At 45.3% G+C, this 22,741-nt stretch overlaps 2 protein-coding genes across 5 annotated transcripts in view; one reads left to right on the top strand and one right to left on the bottom strand.

Moving 5' to 3' along the window:
- Positions 1-14,211: 14,211 nt before the first annotated feature.
- Positions 14,212-21,189, bottom strand: LOC116598492 (syncytin-1-like). 2 transcript variants are annotated; one of them, XR_004289087.1, is made up of 3 exons: positions 20,601-21,189; positions 16,228-16,433; positions 14,212-14,455 (listed from the first exon to the last, which is right to left on the bottom strand). XR_004289087.1 is itself a non-coding variant. In XM_032357364.1 (2 exons), the coding sequence occupies exons 1-2, from the start codon at positions 14,795-14,797 to the stop codon at positions 14,330-14,332; spliced, it is 381 nt and encodes a 126-aa protein (XP_032213255.1). In that variant the 5' UTR covers positions 14,798-15,094; the 3' UTR covers positions 14,212-14,329. The 2 variants fall into 2 exon arrangements, 1 of the variants encoding a protein (XP_032213255.1); XM_032357364.1 differs by lacking the exons at positions 16,228-16,433; positions 20,601-21,189 and adding an exon at positions 14,543-15,094.
- A 764-nt stretch (positions 21,190-21,953) lies between these two features.
- Positions 21,954-22,741, top strand: part of AQP11 (aquaporin 11) — a 28,062-nt gene continuing 27,274 nt past the window's right edge. For all 3 annotated transcript variants that reach the window (XM_032357360.1, XM_032357362.1, XM_032357361.1), the window contains exon 1: positions 21,954-22,599. In XM_032357360.1, coding sequence (XP_032213251.1) covers positions 21,978-22,599 — 622 coding nt within the window. In that variant the 5' untranslated portion in view covers positions 21,954-21,977. The remainder of the gene's footprint in view (positions 22,600-22,741) is intronic.

The raw sequence follows: 22,741 nt of genomic DNA, 5'->3' as shown, positions 1-22,741 counted from the left end.
TTTACCATTAAAAAAGCCAAATGGAGAATATAGATGGTACAAGATTTAAGAGCTACAAATGAGGCAGTGGTGCTTACTCATCCCATAGTGCCAAATCCATACACTATTCTCCCTCAGGCCCCTGGTGATGCCACCTGGTTTACAGTACTTGATTTCAAGGATGCCTTCTTCTGCTTCCCTCCAAGTGAGGAAACACAGCCACTATGTGCTTTTGAATGGGTCTCACCTTCAAGCCCACAGGTTGCTCCAATAACCTGGACAGTCTTGTCGCAGGGACTTAGAGACAGTTCTTACTTGTTTGGGGCTTAACTTAGCAAAGACCTCTGTGATATATCCTTGCCTCAGGAGACTATAATTTGATATGAGGATGACATTTTAATCTGCAGTCCCACAAAAGAAATGTCTGATAGTAATTCTGTAACTTAATTTCTTGGCAGACAGAAGGTATCCTATGTCTCCCAAAAAAGCACATGTATCTAGACAACAACTACAATATTTGGGATAGGAACTAACACCAGGACACCATACGCTGTCTACTGACAGGAAAAAGGTATATTAGATCTTGGGCCTCCAGCTACAAAGAAACAACTTCATACTTCCCTAAGTATGGCAGGCTTTTGCCGCCTATGGATTCCTGGGTTTGGGCTTTTAGCCAAGTCATTATATGTCTCAATCAAAAGCCCTTATGAAGAACCTTTGCTCTGGACTAAAGCCCAGCAGACAGGTTTTCAAACATTAAAAACTAAACTTTCATCAGCCGTGGCTTTGGCTTTACCAAATTTAGAAAAAAAACTTTCACTTTCTATGTAGCAGAAAAACAGGGATAAGCTTTGGGAATTCTTACCCAAAAGTTAGGAAACGAAACAAGGCCAGAGGGCCAAACAAGGCCAAAGTCACTTGATAATGTAACTCAAGGATGGCTGGCTTGCCTTCAAGCAGTGGCTGCCATAGCCTTCCTGGTAGAAGAGGCTTCAAAACTTACTATGGGGCAATCCTTAACAGTAATGACTCCACATTAAGTTCAAACTGCCTTAGAGACTAAAGACCACCAATGGATGATGGGAGGCTAACTTACTAGATACCAGGCTATACTTTTAGATATACTTGAAATAATACTTAAATCTGTCAAACTTCAAACCCAGCTACCCTTATGCCTGGACTTGACCATGATGGATCTATGTTAAAACATAACTGTTCAGAAATTATTGACCTTGTTTATTCTAGCAAACCAGATTTAAAAGATTCCCCTAATAGGGCACCTGGGTGGCTCTGTCACTTAAGTTTCTAACTCTTGATTTTGGCTCAGGTCATGATCTCAGGGTTGTGAGATCAAGTCCCGAGTTGGGATCCACGCTGGGTATGTAGCCTGCTTAAGATTTTCCCTCTCCCTTTGCCCTCTACCCTCTCTCTCCCTCTCTAAAATAAATAAATAAATAAAAATAAAATATTCCCCTATTGAAAATGCAAATGAAAATTGGTTTACTGATGGCAGCAGCTTCATGGGTAAGGGAAAAAGAAAAGCCAGATATGCTATAGTTAATTTCATTAAGACCAATGAGGCAAAAGCCCTTCCAATAAATATTTCTGCTCAAAAGGCTGAATTAAGGGGCACCTGGGTGGCTCAGTTGGTTAAGCCTCTGCCTTCAGCTTGGGTCATGATCCCACGGTCCAGGGATCAAGCCCCACATCGGGCTCTCTGCTCAGCAGGGAGCCTGCTTCCTCCTCTCTCTGCCTCTCTGCCTACTTGTGATTTCTGTTTGTCAAATAAATAAATAAAATCTTAAAAAAAAAAAAAAGGCTGAATTAATAGCATTGACCTGTGCTCTTCAATTGGTAAAAGTCTCAAAAATTAGTATTTATACTGACTCCAAATATGCTTTCCTGGTACTACACGCCCACAGGGCAATTTGGAAAGAAAAGGGATTATAATCAAGCCACAATTCCCTAATCAAATATTGGCCTGAAATAATTACTCTCCTGGAGGCAGTACACCTACCTAAGGAGGTGGCTGTAATCCTCCTCAGAGGACATCAAAAGGACATGATTTGAGAATCTAAAGGAAATAATCTGGCAGAATGTGCAGCCAAGCAGGAAGCACAGGATAAACAAATATTAAGCCTTACAGCTATCTTAATTCCAATAAAGTCCATAACTCTACTCTATTCAGACCAAGAAATTCATATAGCCTAGGAATGAGGATATTTTAAAAATAAACAGGACTAGCTTGTTAATGACAAGAGAAAATCTTTATACTCCAAATTAACCAATGGAAGGTAATATAGGGTTTACGCCAGGCTACTCATTTGGGCAAAAATGCCTTAGAACATTTAATTAAAATATTTACTTATGTATATTTAATACACTTGATGGAGTAAATTCAACAGCTACAATAAAATAGATCTGCCGATCCTGTAGTTCGTGCATAAGTAAATCCGGAAGGTGCAATCTGCCCTCCTCCACTTCTAAAACGAGTCCTAAGGTGTGGAACATATACAGAAGAGGACTGGCAGCTTGATTTCACACAGATGCCTCCTTGCAAAGTCTATAAATTCCTTCTAGTGTTGGTTGATACTTTCACTGGATGAATCGAGGCCTTTCCTTGTAAAATGGAAAAAGCCATGGAAGTAATCGAAGTTCTGTCATGAGAAATTATTCCTAGGTTTGGCCTTCCACAATCTCTTTAAGTGACAATGGCTCTTCTTTTACTGTACAAATAATTCAACAAATAGCATAGGTTTAAAATTAAATATTTTCTACACTCAGCCTGGCATCCACAATCCTCTGGAAAGGCATAGAAAGCTAATCATATCTTAAAATGATACCTTACTAAACTTAGTCTAGAGATGCAGGTAATTGGGTTACTTTCTCACCAAAAGGACTTCTCAGAATGAGAACTGCTCCAAAACAACCTCTAAGATCCAGCCCTTTTCCGTTATTAGACGGAAAGCCATTTCTTACACTGGATCTATTATTAGATAAAGATTATAATGCCCTATTAAATTATTCCCTTGAGGCTGATTTAATTCATAAGTAACTTAATAAATACACTGATCACATGCTCCCCAAACCTGACTCAACTATAACTGAGAGTCTACCCCATGTAAGTCCTGGAAACATGGTTTATTTTTAAAAAATGGAAATCAAATACGGTGGGGAACTTAAATCCAAAATGGAAAGGTCCATATCAGGTCGTTTTATGTACTCCCACTGCAGTAAAATTAGAAGGGCATTCTTCCTGGACTCATATATATAAAATAAAACCTGTTACCTCCTTCACAGGAAACCCATGACCAAACCAAAGTGCCTTCTTACTCCTATGAACCTGTAGAAGATCTCAAACTCCTCTTCAAATGACAATGAAGGCTGTATATTTTCTTTTTGTTCTCTGTTCACCTGTCTTAACTAACAATTCCTTCTTACAATGGGCACGTTATGCTGATCTTCAAAATCAAACAGCTTGCTTGATATGTAGAATTTTGCCCATATCAAGTACATCTGGGTTACCCTGGTGGGCTTCCCCTTTACAAGGTACTAACTGGCGCTCTATATACTTATATTTCAGAAATAATATATAATTATATCCTGATTTGTGCTAAATCTATCACTAACCAGGATGTTTCTCCTTGGCTATATGAGCAATATGACATGGATTTGCCAGGACATAATCAGACTTTTTCACACCCTCAAACTACTAAAATATTAATTGACTTTATAAACCCATAAATTGATGCCCAATAATGAGTGCCTAAGTTCCCAGATTATCAAAAAAATGTCACAGGGCTACTAAAGATATGAATACTCAAATTAGGCTTTATAATGATATGGCTGGTTAGGTTCCTGGCTTAGGGGAGGACTATGGTCAACTATTAAGGGTCTCTTTCATTCTTGCAGCCGTTTTAATTCCAATATGCTGTGTTCTTCATTGATTTTTTTGCTTGGTGCCAAGACTCCACCACTACAATAACTGCACATCGACAGATGATCCTTTCTACTCAAGGAGATTCACAGATGTTGTCTACCTTAGATTCGCCTACCTCTGCCTTTGGTAACTCTTACATCTCTAACTGACCAATGTTAACTCACAGGTAGGGACAGCTCTATTTAGGAGAAAGAAGTTACAGAAGATAAAACCTTCCATCCTCAACAACCTTAAAGATTTAAGGATCAAATGTTTCAGCAGGGGGAAATGAGGAGAACAAAAGCAAGAAAAATGTAGTTTAAGTTAAATCTCCTTACAGCATGCAGCCCACTGATACCTGAGACATGAAGAATGTGACATTTCTCAAGGAGTTCACGGCTGCCTTAATGCCTTAATGTTTATATTTCATTAAAGCCTAAAAGTAACCTTAACTTGACAATAGCTACATTTTCAAGGTCCTGTAAGACCCTGCTTTCGGCATACAAAAATTCCTTAGAAACCTACATCATCTCCACCTCTCCTCTCTCCACAAAACTTAAAATATAGGCGCACCTGGATGGGCTCAGTGGGTTAGAGCCTCTTCCTTCGGCTCAGGTCGTGATCTCAGGGTCTTGGGACCAAGACCCGCATCGGGCTCTCTGCTCAGTGGGGAGCCTGCTTCCTCCTCTCTCTCTGCCTGCCTCTCTGCCTACTTGTGATCTCTGTCTAATAAATAAATAAAATCTTTTTAAAAAAATTAAAATATATAATCAGTCACCCCTCACTCTTACACTTACAGCTCTTGCTGCCCATAGGTCCTATCCCTGTGCTATAATAGAACCACCTTTTTGCACCAAAAATGTCTCAAGAATTCTTTCTTAGCCATTTGCTCAAGAGCCCAACTTCAAGTCACATCAATTTCATCAATGGATACTATGTATTAAGTGGTAAATGTCAAGCATTCACTAAGAGCTTTTTGTGAGCTATTTAATATTTACAATAAACCTAAGGGGTAGAAATTTTACAGTCGAAGAAATAAGTTCAGGGGCACCTGGGTGGCTCAGTGGGTTAAAGCCTCTGCCTTCCGCTCAGGTCATGATCCCAGGGTCCTGGGATTGAGCCCCAAGTCAGGCTTTCTGCTCAGTGGGGAGCCTGCTTCCTCCTCTCCCTGTCTACCTCTCCACCTACTTGAGATCTCTGTTCGTCAAATAAATAAAATCTTTTTTAAAAAGAAAGAAAGAAAGAAGAAAGAAGTTCAGAAGGATTTTTATTTGCCCAATACCATGTAGCTAAGTATCAAAGCTAGAATTTTAACACATATCTCTCTGATGTCCCGAATGGAAACTTGACCGCTACATTCTGCTATTGCCCATAACTCCCACACAGCATTGGAAATCATTCTTTTATCCAGGCTTACCTGAGGCAAATGTAAGATCCTAATGCTTATGAACAGATATATTTCTGTGAACTTAGGGGCTTTTACTCTATTTCTCGACAAGTATTTCTGGGCAAGATGGGTCAGTTTCTTAATATGGGTTATAACTGACATATTACATTTTATTCAATATTTTTATACTGAAACAGTTGTCTATGAAACATAAGTGGTTCCCAAACCAACCAGTAAGATGCTGCCATCTTGTGGCATTTTCTGTAAGGCCAGGTTTGTAATCCAAGAGTGAGGAGAACCCAATAAACAAAATTCTAACCCTGCCTCCCACTTTGCACTTCTTTTGTCTTCCTACCTGTAACATCAATTTGTTTCTCCAAATATAATATTAGGAGTTAATCAATACAGTAACGTAAGAGAATAGGTAAAACTGAAGATAAAATAATAAAGTTGCCCCTCTTACTATTTACTAGCAGTATGACACCTTGTCAACTAAATTTCTGGGCCTGAAATTTTCTTATCTATAAGATGGAGACAATGACATCCATCTCATATTGTTGCTCTAAAACCAAGTTAAAATATGTATGTAAAGACCCTGGCAAATTCTGGCCATTTGGTAAGTATTGGCTCCTTATTCCCTTCCCTTCTTTCCTGATCCTTTTCCTTTCCTCTATTTCTGGCCTCTTCTCACTAAAGATATCCTAGCCTTCTGTTCTCCACCCACTTCCCTGCGTGTCTTCCCCATTGTTCTTTCTGTTTCCTGACTTCACCCTCTCCCCGCCCCCTCACACACACTGAAAGGGGGTGTCGGCATTTACACACCTGGACACTTAGGTTGGTAAGGCAAGCCTTGGTAAGCCTCTCTACATTATCCTATATGGTTAACCACTCCTTTACTTCGGCATTTATGCTGTTGTGGGTATAGCAGTGCAAAACATCCCCTATTGGGTTTCACTGAGCAGTTTTCCCATTACTAACAGCATTCATTCTATGATCCTGTCAGAGACTGGTCCCCTCATATTCTGCTTATCCCTCATGCCTGATCCTTTTACACCTACCCTGGGGACCTGACACACATAGTGCAACTCTGTCTCTGAGCCCATTAACCCGTCCCCTTTACTCACTCTGCCCTACCCTCTGGTCTTCTTCCTTTTGCTGCTCCTTTTGTCTGAAAGGCTCTCCCAGGAAACCACATGGTTTGCTCACCTACTTCTACAATTTTCTCAAGTATCACTTTTTAGAAAAGGCTCCCTTGACATTCTTTATAACTATATAAAATAGCACAAACACACAAAACCCCAGTAACTGTTCATCTCTTTACCCTGCTTAGTTTTAATTTGTAAAGCCTCTTTCCACCCATCATGTTGCACTAGAGCAAAGGTGAAGGAGTTGGTAGTTTCTCCAAGTGTTCTTGTGTAGGAGGGCAAGGTTCACTTGTTTGGGTACTGGGTCCTCCACAGTGGATTGTTCCAGGAAACATTAAGTATGTTAGCTAGAGATAACACATTAACATAAAGCTGTGGAAACTTATTTTTCATTCTTGCTGCTCTTACTCCTCAGCACTTAGTCTATCTTCACCTTCATATACCTTAGGAATTCTGCTTCTTCAGGTTCAACTAATTTTGGTGTTTATCATTTAGGATAGGAATTCTAAACCCAGAGTTCATGGAAAGTCTTCAAATGGCCCAGGAACAACTTGAAATTATTGGCAAGATTTGGGGGTTATGTTTGTTTTCTGGGGCAAGGGTCTATGATATCGATCAAATGCAAGGAGTCTATGACTTCCCCACCTAAAAGATTAAAAACCACAGTGATGGGGATGACAGCTCATTCTCCCCTATCTTAATATGCGTAATGTTTAAACATTTTTTTTAATATCATTCTGTCTTTCTCAATAGCTTAAGCACCAAGAATAAATGGATAGTATGTATTCATTGCTGCATTACAGTGCCTAGTGTACCAGCTGGCACTTAACTAATTCTCAATAAATACTTGTTGGAGGTACAGAGACTCCATGGTGATAAAAGCCTATTAGTCATACTGTCTATAATCTTCATTGAACAAGTCTTGTTCTGGGGTTAAGGTCTGTCTTGATTGATTCAGTTGGATTTTGTTCACATCTAGAGATAAAGGATGAATTATCTTACTAAAAAAATGCAAATCTTGCTTTTTTTTAAAAACATATAAGAGCCAGTCATAATGCACACTGTAAGAGAAGCTGAGTAAAGATGAAAGAGCCAGTTGAGCCCCAAAAAGGGAAGAGTAAATAGGAAGCTAGGTGGAGTTAAATTCAGAAAGAGGTACTACATAACTAGAATTCAAAGAGTTGATAATCCTGATAAGAATCAGGTTTGTCCAGTTAAATGCAAAAGCAGAAATTTAGGCATATGTTCAAACCACCAGTCCCATCATTAAAGACAAAAGGAAGCTGAAAAACCAGTTGGTTGAGGTTTATATTTCTAACAGATTAGATATAATGAAAGGGATTTCTGGCACCTGTGTACTAACTTAGTTTTAACCTTTATATTTAAAAAAATACACTCTTTGACTCAGGTCATTAAATTACACTTAGGATGAGTATGTGTGTGCATATTTTATGTATTTTTATATCTTACATTTTATATTTAACAGATTTTAAAGAGGTTCATAGATATCTTAGCAATAAATCCTCTTGTGCTGTAGACCTCCTGATTTTTAGGCAACAGTATCCTTCATACTAAAAAACTGCGATAATATGCAAAACAGTAATTTTTTGGCTCTGCTTCCATTCATTCTGCAGGAAAGCCAAACTTCCTTATTTTTTCCTAAATGGTTTTGTGAACCCCCAAGTATACTTGCAAAATAGTTGTCTTCACCACCATTTTCTTCCTGCCTGCTCCAGCTCTACCTCTCAGTAGAAACCCCTCTGTTCTGTTGAGGCTTAAAGGGCAGATAGGCTTCATCTTCTTTTTTAATTACATTCCATTAGCCAACATACAGTACATCATTAGTTTTTGATGTAGTGCTCAGCGATTCATTAGTTGGATGTAACACCCAGTGCTCATCACAACACATGCCCTCCTTAGTACCCATCACCCTGTTACTCCATCCTTCCACCTCGCTCCCTTCTGTAACCCTGTTTGTTTCCCCAAAGTTCAGAATCTCTCATGGTTTGTCTCCCTCTCTGATTTCTTCCCATTCAGTTTTCTCTCCCTTCCCCTATGGTTCTCTGCACTATGCCTTATATTCCACATAGAAAGGCTTCTGCTAGCTGCCCCAAACACTCAGCAGTTGCTGGTGCCCACAGGTGCCTACCCCACTGTTATAGAGGTCCTGTGCTGATGGTTTTCACCAGTTCTTGTTGATGTGGGAAACAAAGGCAGAAGAAAAATTATTAAATTTCCTTACTACCTACAGCCCATTGACAAGTCCTTGAAACAGGCAGAGTGACATTCCTCTAGGGACTCAAATGCCTCGATGTTAATACTTTGTTAAGGGCAAAAGATAATCCTAGCCTAACCTTTCCCCACCACCCCCGCCCAGGATCCTGTAAATCTACTTTAACATATAAAAATTCCTTTGGAAATTTCCTTTCTAACTCACCCCCACAAAGATAAGTGTTGGTAATCATCCTGCAGGCATATGGCCCACCGATATACATCTGAAGGATCTTATGACTAATGTTTTATTAGATAGTCATAAATGACCTTTTCCCAACAATAGCTAGCCCCCTCAAGGTTCTGGAAACCTTGCTTCCAAAATTCCTTGGAGACCTACACTATCCCTAACCCCCTCCCAATTTGAAAGTATATATGTAATAGGCTACTCCTCATGACCCCGGTGCTGCTCTTTCTGCCCGTGGGTCCTATCCCCATGCTTTAATAAAATCACCGTTTTGCACCAAAGACATCTCAAGAATTCTTTCTTAGCCCTTGGCTTCGAACCCTAACGTCTTTCCTACATCATTGTCATTGCTAGAATCACCAGTGCCAACTCAGACTTTATTGAAATCTAGTGTTTACTGGTGTTTCAATTTAAGAAAAAAAAAATTAAATTAAATTAAAAAATAACAGCAACACCTATCCTATGTATGTGATATTATTTTTAGTAAATTTTTAATTTAACTTATAGATTAATATCCAAATATAGGAGGACCTGGCAGGCTCAGTCAATTAAACGTCTGCCCTTGGCTCAGGTCATGATCCCAGGGTCCTGGGACGGAGCCCTGTACTGGGCTTCCTGCTCAGCAGGAAGTCTGCTTCTTCCTCTGCCTCTGTCCCTTCCCACTACTCTCATGCTCCCTCTCAAATAAACAAATAAAATCTTTTTTTTTAAGTTATAGATTTACTGAAAAGTTGCAAACATAGTTCAGAGAGTTCCTACATGACCCACAGTTTTCCCTATTAACATCTTACATTACTATGAAACATGTCATAATTAATGAACCAATATTAGTATGTTACTGTTTTATTCATATTTCCCTAATTTTTATCTAAGGTCCTCTAGCTGTCCAAAGATTCCATCCAAGACACTACATTTATGATTTTTTAAGTGCACTTATTTAAGTAATCTCTTAATTTACAACCCCTAGATCAAGAGTCACATGCTTCTCCAACTGAGCCAGCCAGGTACCACAAAACACTACATTACATTTAGTCATCATATCTCCTTGGGCTCCTCTTGGCTATAAGTGTCTCAGACTTCTCTTTTATGACTTTGGCAGTTTTGAGGAGTATCAGTAACAACATTTTGTAGAATGTCCTTAAGTTGGGATTTCTCTGATGTTTTTCTCATGATTATATTGGGGCTATGTGTTTTGGAAAGAAAAAACCACAGAAGTGCCATTAACATTACACCCTATTGAGGGTATACACACTGTCAACATGACATCACTGCTGTTATTAACTTTGATCATCTAGCTAAAGTAGTGTTTGTCAGGATTCTCCACTGCAAAATTTCTCTTTCTCATCTTCCCACTACCACACTCTTTCTTTGAAAGACATCAATATGCATAGTCCACACTTAACAAAGAGCTGTGCTCAGCCTCCTTATTCAATTATCTATGTATAGAAGTATGGCTTTGAGGATATTTAAATCCTTGAATCAGCCTTTTCTCCAAGGAGCCCTGGTTCCTTTTACTAAAGAATGTAATTAGAAACCAAGATCTTAAAGGTGCTAGGAAAATTGGACAGCTATGTATAGAAGAATGAAACTCGACCATTCTCTTACACCATACACAAAGATAAACTCCAAATGGATAAAAGACCTCTGTGAGGCAGGAATCTGTCAAAATCCTAGAGGAGAACATAGGCAGTAACCTCTTCAACATCAGCCACAGCAACTTCTTTCAAGACATGTCTCCAAAGGCAAAGGAAACAAAAGTAAAAATGAACTTTTGGGACTTCATCAAGATAAAAAGCTTCTGCACAGTAAAGATAACAGTCAACAAAACAAAGAGGTAACCCACGGAATGGGAGAAGATATTTGCAAATGACACTACAAAGGGTTGATATCCAAGATCTATAAAGAACTCCTCAAACTCAATATCCAAAAAACAGATCATTATGTCAAAAAATGGGCAGAAGACATGAGCAGATACTTGTGCAAAGAAGACATACAAACGGCTAACAGACACATGGAAAAATGTTCATCATCATTAGCCATCAGGGAGATTCAAATCAAAACCACATTGAGGGGCGCCTGAGTGGCTCAGTGGGTTAAGCCTCTGCCTTCAGCTCGGGTCATGATCTCAGGTCCTGGGATCAAGCCCCGCATCGAGCTGTCTGCTTGGCAGGGAGCCTGCTTCCTCCTCTCTCTCTGCCTGCCTCTCTGCCTACTTGTGATCTCCATCTGTCAAATAAATAAATAAAATCTTAAAAAAAAAAAAGCCACATTGAGATACCACCTTACACCAGTTAGAATGGCCAAAATTAACAAGACAGGAAACAAGTGTTGGATAGGGTGGGGAGAAAGGGGAATCCTCTTACACTAGTAGTGGGAATGCAAGTTGGTGCAGCCACTTTGGAAAACAGTGTGGAGATTCCTTAAGAAATTAAAAATAGAGCTACCCTATGACCTTGCAATTGCACTACTGGGAGTTTGCCCCAAAGACACAGATGTAGTGAAAAGAAGGGCCATATGTACCCCAATGTTCATAGCAGCAATGGCCACAGTCACCAAACTGTGGAAAGAGCCAAGATGCTCTTCAACAGATGAATGGATAAAGAAGACATGGTCCATATATACAATGGAGTATTATGCCTCCATCAGAAAGGATGAATACCCAATTTTTGTATCAACATGGACAGGACTGGAGGAGCATATGCTGAGTGAAATAATTCAAGCAGAGAAAGTCAGTTATCATATGGTTTCACTTACTTATGGAGCATTAGGAATAACATGGAGGACATTAGGAGAAGGAAAGGAAAAGTGAATTAGGGGAAATCAGAGGGGGGTATGAAGCATAAGAGACTGTGGACTCTAAGAAACAAACTGAGGGTTTTGGAAGGGAGAGGAGTGGGGGTTGGGTGAGCCTGGTGGTAGGTATTAAGGAGGGCAACTATTGCATGGAGTACTGAGTGTGGTGCGTAAACAATGAATCTTGGAACACTGAAAAGACTGAATTAAAAACAAACAAAAAAGAAACCAAGATCTGGACACTAGGTGTGCTCATGGCTACTGAGTGTCCTACCTTCTAGGCCCTCCTAGTTGGCAGTCATTGATTTGTTGGAAAAGCCAAGTCATTTGTTCTGTAGAATGTCCCACATTCTGAATATGGCTGGTTGCTTTTATATGGTGTCATTTAACTTGTTCCTCTATTCCCTGCATTTCCTATAAACTAATAGTTAACGTTTAAATGTTTGATTAGAGGGGTACTTGGGTGGCTTAGTTGCTTTAGCATCTGCCTTTGGCACAGGCCATGATTCCAGATTCCTGGGATCCAACCCCATGACTCCCTGCTCAGTGGGGAGTCTGATTCTCCCTCTGCCCCCTCCCCCACTCATGCTCTCTCTCAAATAAAATTAAAAAAAAAATTATTAGATTTCGCTTCTTCTTTTTTTCCCCTTAGGCAAAATACTGTGAGTGTTGCTCTGTACTTGAGGCATATAATGTATAGCTAGCTGCTCCACTTTGGGTGATGCTAAAATTGGTTGATCGGTAGGCTTATATATTTACCATCAGTCTTCCACATTTTTATATCCATTAATTATTTATTAAATTTCATTAGGGGTTGCAAATTAGTGATTTTCTAAATCCATCATTCTTCTGCCTTTATCAACTGAATTTCCTCTGTAAAGAATTTTCCCTTAGTAATTATTTGGTCACTCTAAAATAAGTTTGTTTGTTTTTTTTTCCTGGCCAGAATACCTCTGTAATGCCTAGAAGCAAAGTGGTTAAAATTGGACCAAAGTTGCAGGGGAAGCCAGACTCTTATCTTCTCAACCTGTCTAAGAGTCTTTCTTTCTCATGAAGACACTGGTCTTGAGAACTGGAATTTTGAGATCTGGGTTTGCAAAATGCAGCTCTGTCACCCATATCAACAAACATTTTTGCTGAAGGAATTAAGAGATTAATTAGTGATTTCTTGTTTCTGAAAATAGAGATTGATTTATGTGATGTGACATATTAATTAAAGGTAATTAACTGGGTGTGTTCTGCTCTTGTTCTCTAATGGGAAAAAAGTCCAAAGTCTTTTTAATGACAATATATATTAAAATCTCTAATCATGCTCTAAAAAAAGTAAAATAAAATAAAATTCCTAATCAAAGTTCAAAAGACTGTTTTCTATATAGCTCGTTAGTTAAAGCGAATTCTCAGCAGAGCAGTAAATGAAATATATTCACATTCACAAGTGACTTTTAGCAAAGGGGAAAAATGAAAGGGTTACACCCACAGAATTGATTTAAAAGCAGCCTCTTTAGACAGCAGTGACTAAAACCTAGTTTTAATTTACTGTAAACTTTTGGTCAGGCACCAATACAGGAAAGAGGAAAGGGCTTCATTTCTGTACATAGTTTGTGAGTTTTGTACAAGTATTTATTTTCTAATTCAGAGAATGTCTATTGGCACCACAAAAAATGTGGAGTTATTAAGAGAACTTTCATTAGTTATAAAAGGACAATTAAGATTGGGGAGGAAAGCTGAAGAGAATCAACAAGAACACCTGCCAAATGCTCTATCGCTTGAAACTTGGGCTAATGATTCCCCTCATTTTTGTTCTCTCCCCCCTTCTCCCCAGCCCTAAGAAATGAGAACTCTTGGTCAACACAGTCTGGTGGAGGCAAAACAGAGGTGGAAGAGGACTGAGGCATTTAAGCCCTCCCCACACCCCAACACTAAAACCTGACACCTTTGGCATTAGCACAAAAGCAGGTTGGCTGCAAGGTCTGAGGAATCCCGGACATTCTCTCCCAGCCTCTCCACAGTGGGCAGCCCCAGATAGGTGAGCTGCTGGGGAGTGGGCTGCGGTGGCAAGCCACGGACTCTGGCATCATCAGATTTACAGCTAGCACTTACTGAACGCTTTTTATGAGCGGCTCTCTGTGCTAGTGTTTCATGCTTTTTAAAACAAATCGATGAGGTGGGGCATACAACCCACAACTGTTATGATATGTAAAGTTTTTCCAGGCGAGGTAGGCACAAGGCAAGATTTATTAAAGGCACTCTCCAGCGCAGTTTCAGGGCTCAGGAGAAGGGGAGCCAGGAAAACTGCCCCAGGAGGGCACCCTCGGGCAAGGTTCCACAATTCTAGAAAGCAGAGTGGCGGAAATCGTACCCAAGGCAGGGAGAAAGGTGCTTTTAAGGGGTCTCCAGGGGAGTTCAGGGGTCTTTTGGCAAGTTTCCCTTATTTAGATATTTTGCCTGCTCCTCGGGGTCCCATTGGTCCACAGGAGCCCAGAACGGGGGGGGGGGGGGGGGGTGTTCAGATTCCTGCTTGGGTCTTTGTTCTCCTGTCTGAGCTCAGGTTTTGTGGCGGGAACTTTTGCCATCTTAAGTAGCCCTTTCTTCCTGCCAGCCCAACATTCCGACCTTTTGCTTTATATAATGGTGCCAGGGGCCTTGACTCAGTTCTGGCTACTTCCTGCTGATGGGGGGGCGTCGTCATAGGGGTAGTCGGAAGTGGGCAGGCTAGAGTAGGGCTGAAGGAGGAGTTGATTGACGGACACTCGGACAAGTTCTTGTAGGCGACCCTGCAAGCATCAGAAAAGACAGGGAGCAACTGAGATTAGAAGGAGGATTATGCATACAGGTCCCGCCAGAGGGAGCAGCCAGGTTACCCAGGTGTAGGGGTCCAGGCCCCAGAAAGACGTGTCTCGCCGCCATGCTTGAATCCGATCCCTGAGTTCTTTGATCCTGGAGGTAACTATACCTGATTGGTTAACAAAGTAACAACATTCTTCATTTAAGTATAGGCAGGTCCCCCCTTTTTTGGCGGTCAGAAGGTCTAAGGCCTGTTGGTTCTGCAGAGCTAAGGCCGCCAGGCTGGTAACTTGTATCTGTAGGGCTGTGAGGGAGTCAGCAATCCGTTCCATGTCATCATTCAGGGCTTGGGAGAGTTTGTAATAAAAGTCTATGGAAGTTCCTGTCCCCACTGTTCCGGTTGCCACCCCTGTGGCTACTCCTGCCCCTATTATGAATGGAAGGAAGGCAGCCCTTCCTCCAAGGTGTTGGGGGAATAGGATGGATTGCAACTGGGATTCAGAGTAGATGGTGGTAGAAGGAGATAGTAGAATGAATATACAGCCTAGGGAGTCATTAGTGGTCAGGCAACGATATGTTCCTTGAGGGCACGAGAGAAATATTCCGAGGGAGTACACTAAGGGAGGGAGGAGTTAGTGATGCTGGCAGCTGCCATGGTAAGGGGGGAGTACACATTAATAATAGGTGTGTTTCCCCCCGATAGGGCCAATATGAACCGTATTATTTGTGGTTGTAGAGTTAGGGAGTGGCCAGTCAATAGGGAGGGGTACCCCTACAATGTTGGAATGTGTTGAAAAAGAGAAACAGATCCAGCAGTCACTATCACCGTTCTTCGACACATTTCACCATAGGTTGTAACTAGAATTCAGGAGGGCCACTGTCAGTTGTTCGGTGGTAGGGAATTTTTGGATGCTACCGAGATTGATGCCCTTATAGACCGGGTCACTGGGGCTTGGAGTCGTTTAGTCAGGTCGATGACCGCTGTTTTAATGTGTTTGCGGCTAGCCTGGTCCTGGACCCCTCCCCCGTCAGAGAGACCAACACGACCCAGATAGGTCCAGCAAACTTTTCCAGACCTGGGGTAGATGTTGCAGGGGGCAATACCGCGTTTGGCTGTCACAAGGTCAGAAACCCAATAGGTTTTCTGGTCATACGTACAGGTTGTTGGTTTCTTTCCCCGGTAGCAGGTTGCAGGCATATAAGTAAAGGCTGAGAAATAGCGAAAGGTACCTGAACCCCTCATGCAGCTAGACTCACATGGGTCGGCCTGGTTTGTCTGGATTAGAAGGAATATGAGAAGGAGCCCTAACCAAGCGAAGTTTGGTGGTGCCTGCCATCTGGGAAGTCCAATCAGTCTCTGTGGGTGCCCGTTTGAGATTGTTGATATGTACCCATGCAGAGTGCCCCAACAGTTTCGCAGCAGATGGGGCGGTAAGGACGACCGTATGAGGCCCGGTCCACTGGGTTTGTAAGGAGCCTGGCCGCAAGCTTTTGAGGAGGACCTGGTCCCCAGGAGATAGATCTTGTAGACCCCCTTCGGAAGCATGGTTGCTTGGGGCTGGGATGACAGTGTTGGCGTGGGCCCTTAAGAGAGCTCCGAGGCCATAAAGTAATTAAAATGGGCTTAAGCCCGAAGGCCTGCTGGGTGTAGTCCGGAGTCTGGTGAGAGCCAGGGGCAGAAGTGTGGGCCAGGAAAGGCGGGTCTCTAGGGTAAGTTTGGTGAGTTGGACTTTGAGCAGCCCGTTGGCCTTTTCTACCTTACCTGATGACTGTGGGTGGTATGGGATGTGAAGTTTGCAGGTTATGTTGAGGCTCTTAGCTACCTGTTGGGTTACACTGGAGATGAAGGCGGTCCGTTGTCCGACTGGAGGGTCCGGGGCAATCTGAACCTCGGGATGATGTGCTCAATGAGTATTGTAGCCACCACATCCACTGTTTCCCAGGCCATGGAGTATGCCTCGATCCAGCCTGTGAATGTATCAACCAAGGTTAATAGGTAGAGAAAGGTTTTATGGCGAGGCATGTGAGAGAAGTCCAGTTGCCAGTCTTCCCCCAGCTGATGACCTCGGAGCTGATGGTTAGGCCCTGGTCTGCGGATATCTCCTTGTGAATTCACTCCCAGCCCAGCAGGCTTTACAAGCCCTGTGGACAACTTTGATTACCTTAGATAAGGAAGGATGATAGAACAATGGCTGAAGAAATTGGTGGAGAGCCTTTGGGCCAATATGGAGGGATAGATGGATGTCAGTAATTAAGGTGTGTGCCAGATTGCCTGGCAGGGCAATCCTGTCCTGAATGTAGATCCACCCCTTATCTCCAATCTTTCCTCCCTGCGCCTGGAGGGCTGTGTTTCCTTTGTAGAGTAGGAAGGCTGGTGAGGGGTGTTAAGAAAGAGGATAGGAGACGCAGAGGTATTTAGGGCCGTTTGTCTGGCCACTGAGTCTGCCCTGTTGTTACCTAGGGAGACCAGATCCTTGGCCGTTTGGTGGTCTCGACAGTGAACAACTGCTACCTCAGCGGGCAGACTAAGGGCCTCAAGCAACTTGGCGATGAAAGGTCCATTAGCTATAGGGGTGCCCTTGGTCGTTAGGAACCCCCGTTCTTACCAAAGAGAAGTGTGAGTTATGAGGTAGGCATATTTTGAGTCAGTGTAAATGGTGACTCGTTGTCCCTTCGACAAGTGTAATGCCCTGGTGAGAGCTACAAGTTCAGCCTTCTGGGAAGTGGTTCTGATTGGGAGGGGAGCCATCTTTAATACCGCATCCATGGTGACCACAGCTTAAGCAGCGTGTCTTTGGCCTCACTGCCACGAAAAGTATGCAGTCAGGGTTGGATAGTGGTTGATCAGAGAGACCGGGATGGAGAAGAGTGAGGTCCTCTATAAGTTGTAGACAGGAATGAATGGGTTCCGGGGTGGGCGAGGGTATAGGCATTAAAGTTGCGGGGTTTAAGCCGGGGGAGGTAGAGAGAGAGATAAGTGGGTTTTCTAGGATTAGCAGATGGAATAGCTGGAGACGAGAAGGAGTCAGATGGGCCAGGGATCAGTGGCTAAGGAGGTCCGTGAGTCGGTGGGGAAAGTAGACCGTGATGGGCTGCCCTAAGATCAGTTTGCAGGTCTCCTTTGTAAGGGCCCTGAGGCAGCTACAGAGGAGGAGGTCATCCACATATTGTAGTAGAGTACTGGCCTTAAGGACGCCCTGCTGTAAGTCTGTAGTCAAGGCCTGGCTGAAAATCCCTGGGCAGTGACATCCAGTTGCTCGGACAGGTAGGCTATAGCCCTATGCGTAGGCCCCACCAGTTGTGTTAGGAGGCCAGTGGCTGAGCCGGAGCGCTCATCAGTGTAGAGATGGAATGGTTTAGAGAGATCAGGTAGGGCTAAGACTGGCCCAGTGGTAAGGCAGTCACTTAGTTTAGAGAATGAGTGGCGGATCGAAGTGGGATCAGTTAGGGGACCCTGGGGGGGTCTCTTTAGCCGCCTGGTAGAGGACAGGCCAGGATAGAGAAATTTGGAACCCAATGTCTGAAGAACCCAACCAATCCAAGAAAAGAGAGTATTTCATCCGCCGTTTGGGGAGGTTGGAGTTCTTGGAGGAGTCATATGCGGTCCCCGGTAAGAGATTTAGAAGTGGGAGTCAGGGGCGCCTGGGTGGCTCAGTGGGTTGGGCCGCTGCCTTCGGCTCGGGTCGTGGTCTCAGGGTCCTGGGATCGAGTCCCGCATCGGGCTCTCTGCTCAGCGGGGAGCCTACTTCCCTCTCTCTCTCTCTCTCTGCCTGCCTCTCCATCTACTTGTGATTTCTCTCTGACAAATAAATAAAAAAAAAAAAATTAAAAAAAAAAAAAAAGAAGTGGGAGTCAGAAGTACGCCCAGATAGGTAACCGAAGGGGCACACAACTGGGCCTTAGAGGGGATGACTCGATATCCCCTGGCCCCCAGGAAGTTAAGTAGGGGTCATCTTGGGAGACCGAGAGGGAGGGGCTACAGAGGAGGAGGTCATCCACATATTGTAGTAGAGTACTGGCCTTAAGGATGCCCTGCTGTAAGTCTGTAGTCAAGGCCTGGCTGAAAATGTGGGAGCCGTCCCTGAACCCCTGGGGTAGGACAGTCCAAGTTAGTTGTCCAGAAGCATGCATGTTGGGATCCTCCCAGGTAAAGACAAAAAGAAAACAGGAATCAGGGTGCAAGGGGACGGTGAAAAAGGCATCCTTCAGGTCCAGTACTGTAAAGTGAGAGATGTTTGGGGGAATGCAAGACAATAGGGTGTAGGGGTTAGGAATGACTGGATGGAGGGGGAACCACAGCCTCGTAGATAAGCCTAAGGTCTTGTACCAGTCGATAAGCCCCTGAGGGCTTACGTACTGGGAGGATAGGGGTGTTACAGGGGGAACTGATGGGGACCAGGAGTCCCTGACGCTTAAGCCGTTCTATGATAGGTTTCAGGCCCCGGGGGTGGGCTAAGGAAATAGGAAACTGAGCTCAAGAGAAAAACTTGGAGTTATCCTTAAGCTGTACTTTAACCGGGGTAAGGTGGGAAGCGATGATAGGCTCCGAGGTGTCCCACACCCGAGGATCTACAGTGGGTAGGTCATCTGGAGCAGGGGTCGAGGGAGTGGAGAGGTGTAGGATGAGACGGGTTGAGGCGGAGGGAGGGGAGGAAGGGGAGAGGCAGATAGTTGCCCTCAGTTTCTGGAGAATGTCCCTCCCCAATAGAGGGACCGGGCAGGAAGGAATCACTAGGAACAAGTGGGAGAAAGGGAACCCATCCAGGCTACAAATAAGGGGAAGGGTCACCCTAGGATTGGAGGAAGTCCCATCGATCCCCATAACAGTAATTGGTGAGGTTTCTGTAAGTCCCGAATAGGAAGGCAGAATAGAGTAGGTAGCCCCCGTGTCCAGCAGAAAGGAGATGGACTTACCCCCTACCTGGAGCATGACCCTGGGCTTGGCCTGGGTGAGAGGGGTGGCCGAGTCTGGGCTTCGTCAGTCGTCCTCCAATCCAAGCAGTTGAAAGGCCGGACTTACTGTCTCGGGGGGTCCCCCACATTGAGGCGCCAAAGATACCCCGAGGTTAGGGCAGCCGGATTTCCAGTGGCCCATCAAATGGCATTAAGAGCAAGACCGAGTTGGTGGCTTTGGATTGGGGCACTGGCGAGCCCAATGTCCCTCAGCCCCGCATTTGAAAAAGGCCCCCGGGGTGGGGGGTGCGATTGGTTGCCCCTCTCTGTTGGCTTCCGGAGCCGGCCAGCCACAGGGCTGCTACCAAGGCTTGGGTCTGCAACTGAACCTTTTGCTGGAGTCTGGCTTGTCGTTTAAGCTCAGCCACCTCCTCACGGGAATTAAAGACCTTAAATGCCATTTTCACCAAGTCAGAAATGGGGGTCTGAGGGCCCTCCTCAGCCTTTTTAACTTTCTCCATATATCTGGCGCCGATTGAGAGATATTGAGTAGCCAGTACCGTGGCCCCTGCAGGAGAGGAGAGGTCCAAGCGAGTGTACTGGGTTAAAGCCTCGGTCAATCAGTTAAGAAACATGGTGGGGTTTTCGTCAGGGGCCTGGACAACCTCCCTAATCTTGTCGTAATTAATGGCCTTATTAGAGGCTGCCTGCATGCCGGCTATGAGACATTGCACCATGCGGTCGCGGCGCCGGTGGCCATCTTGGCCATTCTGATAATCCCAACCTGGTTCTACAGCTGGGACCGCCTGGGCTCCAACTGGCATGGGAGCATCAGTGAGAAGGACCTGATCTGCGTGTTCCCGGGCAGCAGCCTGGATGCATTCCCTCTCCTCTGTGGTGAGGAGATTTACCACATGTAAATCATGCCAGGTGAGGTCACAGGCTTGGGCCAGGTTTGGCCAAAAAGGACCCCAAGTACTTCTCTATTTGGGAGAGATCCTACAAAGAGAAGGGTGCGTGGACTCGGACAACCCGTTCAGCCCAGGCAACCTCCCTCAGGGGACAGACCAGGTCTGGAGACTGATTTCTGGACCATGTTCCAGCGGAGATAGGGGGAGAGGGAGGAGGGTTAGAAGGCGGGGAAGGCTCTGGCTCAGAGCTTTTGGGGGAAGAGCTCGCCCGGACCCGGCTGCTGCTAGGGCAGGGCGCCTCGGGAGGGGTCAGGAGCCAGGAAACACTCACCGCAGCGACTTTCAGAGCCGAGTGAAGGAAGTGCTGAGTCCCAGTCCGGAGGTGGAGGGGAGAGCCCCCGTGGGGAGGCAGAGGCTCGATCCCCTCCCGGTTTCACACCGAATGTAAAGCTTTTCCAGCGAGATAAACACACCAGGCGAAGTAGGCACAAGGCAAGATTTATTAAAGGCACTCTCCGGCGCAGTTTCAGGGCTCAGGAGAAGGGGAGCCAAGAAAACTGCGACGGGGGGAGGAGGGGACCCTCCCCCGAGGTTCCGCAACTCTGGAAAGCCGAGTGGGGGAAGTCCCGAGGCAGGGAGAAGGGGGCTTTTAAGGGGGTCTGGAGGGGAGTTCAGCGGTCTTTTGGCAAGTTTCCCTTATTTGGATAATTCGTCTGCTTGTTGGGGTCCCACTGGTCCACTGGAGCTGGAGCGGGGGTTTCAGATTTTGCTTGTCAGGGTTCCATTGGCCCACTGGGGCCGGAAGGGGTGGGGTGTGTGTTTCAGATTCCTGCTTGGGTCTTTGTTTTCCTGTGGGAGCTCAGGTTTTGTGGCGGGAACTTTCGCCATCTTAAGTAGCCCTTTCTTTCTGCCAGCCCAACATGAGGCAGGTGAAGAAAACTCAGCACAGGGAGACTCAGTTGCATGCCCTTGTTCACACAAGTCAAACCCCGGTTCGTTCAACTCCAAAGTCTACCCACGGCTTCGTTTGACTCCAAAGTCTACTCCCTTTCACCACCCCTGGCCTCCGCGTCCCACCTCCGTCACCTCCCATCTTCTCAGTCGCCCCATTAATAAAAACGAGGCGGTTGGACGAGATTATCTCTAGGAGTGTTTCCAGCCGGACAGTTTTACCATTTTAGGAGCAGGGAAGAAAAACCTTCAAGGTCTTCCCTTCAAAGCAAGTGTCAACTTCGCAGTGAACGCTAACTCCCGTTAGATGCCGGGGCTGGCGTCCTCGGAGCTCTGGTCGAGCCGCTCGCAAGGGCTCACGGGTCCCCGCGCGCATGCGCAATGGCCTCGGCGCGCAGCGTCCCTCCGCGCCCTCTCAGACCTACGCCAGCTTCCAGTCCCTCTGGGCGGTGGCGGGGGCGTGTGCGTGTCGGACTGACGGTTGGCCCTTTAGCCGGTGCCCTAGCAGAGCTTCCTTCGCCGCCCTTCCCCTCCTCTCTTCCCCGGCTCCCAACACCCTAGCTTCGAGCCGGGGAGGGGAGGAGGGCGGGGAGGCGTCCTCCAGCGTGACGCCCAGGGGCTTCCAGCTCGCCCTGAGTCGGTCCGCCCCCGGGACGTGAGGAGGGGGCGGGGCTGCAGACTTAGGACTTGGGACTCCTGCCCCGACGCTGCTTCTGCCAGAGCCAAGCAGGCAGCCTAGTCTGGTCAGGAGCGAGACATGACGGCGCTGCGGGGCCTCTGGCCGGAGGTGCAGGACACCTGCACCTCACTGGGGCTGATGCTGTTGCTCGTGCTGTTCATGGGGCTGGCCCGCGTGGTCACCCGGCTGCAGCTGCACACGTTCATGATGGCCCACACCTTCGTCTTGGAGTTTCTGGCCACCTTCCAGCTCTGCTTCTGCACCCATGAGCTGCAACTGCTGAGCGAGCAGGAACCCGCGCACCCCACCTGGCCGCTGACGCTAATCTATTTCTTCTCTTTGGTGCATGGCCTGACTCTGGTGGGCACCTCCAGCAACCCGTGCGGCGTGTTGATGCAGATGTTGCTGGGGGGAATGTCCCCTGAGACGGGTGCGATTAGGCTGTTGGCTCAGCTGATTGGTGCCCTGTGCAGCAGGTACTGCATAAGCGCCTTGTGGAGCCTGGGGCTGACCAAGTATCACCTCAACGAGAGGACCTTCGTTTGCAGGAATCCTATTCAAGTCGACTTACCCAAAGCGGTCATCACAGAGGCCATCTGCTCCTTTATCTTCCACAGCGCTTTGCTGCACTTCCAGGAGATCAGAACCAAGCTTCGTATCCACCTGCTGGCAGCACTCATCACCTTTTTGGTCTACGCAGGTTTGTTATTCCCACAAAACACTTGGCACCTCCAGAGCCTCTACGACCTGAGGCACGAAGTTCTTTACCAAGATACATTTGAAACCCCTACACCTCTGCGATGCCAATATTGGTATCCCCATTATTCTATACATGTGCAGCC

Source organism: Mustela erminea, chromosome 9 (genome assembly GCF_009829155.1).
Source record: "Mustela erminea isolate mMusErm1 chromosome 9, mMusErm1.Pri, whole genome shotgun sequence".
In the NCBI taxonomy this organism is placed as follows: Eukaryota; Metazoa; Chordata; class Mammalia; order Carnivora; family Mustelidae; genus Mustela; species Mustela erminea.
Note: the sequence above shows the minus strand (reverse complement) of the source record. Positions and strands in the feature narration are given on the sequence as shown.